The sequence below is a fragment of the Hordeum vulgare genome, chromosome 2H (genome assembly GCF_904849725.1).
Source record: "Hordeum vulgare subsp. vulgare chromosome 2H, MorexV3_pseudomolecules_assembly, whole genome shotgun sequence".
Taxonomy (NCBI): domain Eukaryota; kingdom Viridiplantae; phylum Streptophyta; class Magnoliopsida; order Poales; family Poaceae; genus Hordeum; species Hordeum vulgare.
In genome coordinates, this window is record NC_058519.1 from 653,187,771 (window position 1) to 653,192,207 (window position 4,437).

The window sequence follows — 4,437 nt, forward strand, 5'->3', positions numbered from 1 at the left end:
AAACTCTGTTTGGTGCTGGCTCAAGGGCACCGATGTCGTTGACCTCGCCACCGAGCTGCTTCACGCGGGTGGCGCTGGGTAGCATTGTTGTGTGGTCGGGGAAAGGGTTGTTGGGGAGGGGGTACCAAGTGAGAGCGGCTAGGAGTGGTCGGGTGAGGGGTGACACGCAAGGTCGGGACGACAATGGAAGCATCAACAAGGACCGGTTGTAGTCAGGCGTGGTTAGGGATGTAGGCGGCATCCCGCATAATCCCGCATAAAGACTATATTTGTTCAAACTAAGCTAAATTTGGCTGAAAGAATTATAACTAACCTAAGATGTTTTGACTTGAAAGCGGGGCAGATCGGGCCAGATGCCGCTCTATATCCCTAGGCGTGGTCATCCAACGGAGAGGTGGAGCGAGAGAGTGGGGTTGGAGGGCATGCCTGACCGAATGGCCTAATACTAGGAGGAGGACAGATCTAGCTAGAGAGAGAGAGAGAGGTTAGTGATGAAAGCTAAATTTTGAATATCTACCCGACTTTTTTTCAAGGAATAGTAGAAGAGAGAAATTATATCCTACAACCTTGCTCAGTCCTAGTCAGGGTTTTGGACTCTGGATGAAAAGAAGTCTCATGGACCACCGCGATTTCGGTAACCGGAAAATATCGGGTGGTTACAAGACGATTTTTCTTATGAAATTTGCATCCGAACAAAGTTATTAAAAAGTTCTGTCAAAACTAATTCACATTCAAAAAATCATTTTTTTGTTCAAAAGGATCACCTGCTCAACAGAATTACTAAAAAGACCCCTTTTGATTGAAATTGGTAGAAAAGATCCCGGGATCGTGGCGGCACGTGCGTCAGCCGGCACGTGGCACATGCCGCCACGACCGGAGGCGGCAGCACTGTTCACGACGATGTTCATGCGAGGGGCAGTTTTCTTATATGCTCAGAAATAAGAATTTCACTAAGGATGAACAATATTTTTTATAAAAGATAAAAAATAGCAGGAAAATATCAACTGTTTTAGATGGGTGCATAATTCCAGTTTTTTGTGTGTTTTTATGCTTTTTTTTTTAAAAAAAAACTGTTCATCTTTTTTTTGCCCCACCCCGGGTGAACAGTGCTACACTCTCTGGATGTGTCAGGAGGTGTCACGTGTCGTGCCTGCCGCCATTGTATAGGGGGTCTTTTTTGTCAATTTCATTTAAAGTTTTTTTTTAGCAATTCAGTTGTGGAAGTGGGGTCTTTTTTGACAAAAAGTAAGTCGATTTCTCGTGGAGTATACTAGATTCGCATAACAGAATTTTCCGCACGGCAACGCCAAATCCCTGGTTGTGATCAACTGGAGGCCCTACTTGGTAGGCAGTTACTTGACTCCGAGCTTTACAAATCTTATTACAAATTATTGAGTTGAACCACCGCATGGGACATGTGGTTACCAAGCTAAAAATTATTAAGTTTGAACTTATTTGCCCGATAAGTAACACAACACAATGATGCTTCATGCGATCAGGTCGACATATACTATAATAAAACACTTCAAGAATTCATCAATGACCAAACGATTCATATATGTGTCACATTTTTGCTGTTCAACCTCACCTAATTAACCACCTATCCCGACGTCAGTGGTTCTCGCCGCCACGCTCCCGTCCGCTCCAAGGCCATGCACCGCGCTCTCCCCGGCGGGTAACGCGGCAGCGGCGGCCGTCTGCTTCGGCTTGAACCCCGGTAGGTCGCATGGTATGTGTGGGATGAAGGGGCAGTGCTTGGTGGGGTCGGCGTAGAACATGGCGCACTCGATGTGCGGGCGCTGGCCGGGGAACCCGAGGATGCAGTTCCGGCGCACGTCCAGCACGCGGCTCCTCACGAGCTCCATGCAGTGGTAGCCCACGGAGTGGAAGTAGTTGTCGGAGAGGGAGAGGTTGGTGAGCTTGCCGGTCTTGGCGAGGAGGCAGAGCACGTCGGGGACGTGGCCGTAGAGCTGGTTCCGTGCTAGGTTGAGCTCCTGGACGTCGGCGAGGCAGCCGAACGAGAGCGGGATGGGGCCGCGGATCTGGTTTCCGCCGGCGTCGAACACCATGAGCCCCTCCACCAGTCCGACCTCGTAGGGGAGGCACCCCGAGAGGTCGTTGTTGAGGAAGAGGATCTCGGAGAGCGTGCCGGAGACGTTGAAGATGGAGCGCGGGATGGGTCCCGTGAAGCGGTTGTTGGCCACCACGATGTACTCGGCCCTGCTGGTGCCGAAGGTGCTCTCGGGAATGACGCCGGTGAAGGCGTTGTTGTTGAGGAAGAGCGCCTCGACGGAGATGCCGAAGACGGAGGGCGGCACCTCGCCCGCGAAGCCGTTGAATCGGAGGTCGAGGAAGGCGAGGCGGCCGAGCGGCGGCACGGCAGCCGGGAAGGCGCCGGAGAAGCCGTTGTTGGAGAGGTCGAGCTCGTAGAAGTAGCGCAGGGAGGTGAGGTCCGGGAGGTCGCCGGAGAAGTTGTTGGAGTTGGCGTGGAAGAGCGCCAGGTCCGGGAAGGCGTCGATGAAGCCGGCCAGCGTGGGCGCGCACAGGTGGAAGCCGTTGAAGTCGATGGACGCCACGGTGAGCGTCTTGTTGACGTCGTCCGGCGGGGTGTCGCAGTAGAAGCCCTTGTACGCGCCGCCGCCTTTGGCGCTGTCGCAGATCTTGGTGCCCACCCACGTCGCCGTCACGTTGAGCGGGTCGCTCGTGATGGTGCGCTTGAACGCCTGGATCACCGGGTACAGCTGCTCCAACTTCTTGTTTTCGAAATCCCACGGCGTCGGCTCCGGCTCCGGCGGCGGGCAGGCGGGTGGCGGCGGTGGCGGTGGAGGACACGCCGGTGGTGGCGGTGGAGGCGGCGGCGGGCATGGCGGTGGTGGAGGTGGAGGCGGTGGCGGGCACGCGGGAGGTGGCGGTGGCGGTGTTGGCGGGCACGCGCAGCCTTCCAGTGACCCCACCGACGGCACGCACACGCAACCTACCACCGACACCCTCGACGCCGGCACACGATCGCGGGCAGCTAACTCCAGACCCGCACCCACCTCACCGGCCCTCAACGACGGTGCATTGCCGCCGTTCGCCGCCTCGCCGAAGCTCACATGGCCGGAGCCACCCTCCGCTCTCACCACAGCAAACACAACCGCGAGCGCAAAGACGAGCGCGGGTGGTGCAGCCGTAGACGGGGCAGCCACCCGAACCGCCATCGTCGCACGTCGTCGATCACTTGGCCGCGCCATGCATCACACGCCGATCTCCTCCCGTTCTCGGAGAATGGCGGCCGTGGTATAAGAAGGGAGAGACCGACGGGTCGTTTTCTGGTCGCCATGGAGAGACGAGACAAGTGGAGGGCAAGCGAATATGAAATGCTTTGGCGAAACGAAAGGAAAAGGGGTGGGAACGAGGGAGGGGAGATCGAAGTTTAAGTGGGGGATGGTACGTAGTGGGGTTGGCGGTTAACTGGTCTTGATCGGCGGTGGGAGGAGAATTACAGGTACTACTCCGGCCGGCAGCGTGAAGTGCAGTGCAGTGCATCAACAATGGCCGCCATGATCGGCCTCCATCGATCTCCGTCGACTGATCGTGGTCCAATTAATGGGGTAGACCCCATGTATGTAAACCCTTCTTCAAATTTGGGCAATGGCTATCTAGCTACTGGTCTAGTGAGAGGTAATGTGTAGTAGTATTTGCCCGTGTCAAAGAATTTATGTCATATTGTCCAAGAAATTCTGTCATAATTAAAGATGAATAGATTGAAAGTTTTTTACTTAAAAAAAGTACTGCTGGAAAGCATGGAAAAAATCAGAAAATTACGAAAATAGTAATGCTATACTTACATAAGTTTACAGTAGATGGATTTTGGTTGGAGGTTAAGAGGGATAAGGTCCCACCCCTTAAAAATCATGAAGGAAAGAGGTTAGTTAGGAAGAAAGAATCCTAGTGAACGTGTAACCTTGTATAACACTTTATAGGTTTAGCATTTTTGATGCGATAATGTCAACTGTAGGAATTGTGGGTAGGTTCCACCACAAAAAACCTAATCATGCTCGTTTCGCTGCACGTGTCAATTTGGTCAAAACCATTTGGGGTAGTCCACTCCTGGTGCATGATCGAGTATCTTGGTCAGTGAGGAAGGTAATGAGGGCGGAAAGATTTGATGAGGTGGCGCTGACAGTGTCAGCTTCTCTCGGCAGAAGAGCAGGTATACACGATGATGTTGTTTTCTCTTGTTCTCATTGCCTTTGTTCTTGTCGACATGATTATATATACTGGAGCCACTGACAAAGGCGCTCTTAACAAATCACAACAACGTGGGATATCATCGATGGTCGTTAGACATTAGTACAGTGCAGGACAGAGCCACAGAGGCTCTCTTATCTTAAAAAAAAAAGTAAGGATGTATCGCCAAGAAAGAAACAAAGGGAAGAGATTGATGCACATCGC

The 4,437-nt window shown here is 52.7% G+C and overlaps 1 protein-coding gene across 1 annotated transcript; it reads right to left on the reverse strand.

Moving 5' to 3' along the window:
- Positions 1-1,483: 1,483 nt before the first annotated feature.
- On the reverse strand, positions 1,484-3,364 carry LOC123431239 (uncharacterized protein At4g06744-like). Its single transcript, XM_045115065.1, has one exon. It carries the CDS (start codon positions 3,231-3,233, stop codon positions 1,593-1,595), a length of 1,641 nt encoding a protein of 546 aa, XP_044971000.1. The 5' UTR covers positions 3,234-3,364; the 3' UTR covers positions 1,484-1,592.
- Between the last annotated feature and the right edge of the window lie 1,073 nt (positions 3,365-4,437).

Excerpts from the sequence above, each read along its gene's own strand:
- LOC123431239 (XM_045115065.1), bottom strand. The coding sequence starts at position 3,233 with ATGGCGCGGCCAAGTGATCGACGACGTGCGACGATGGCGGTTCGGGTG.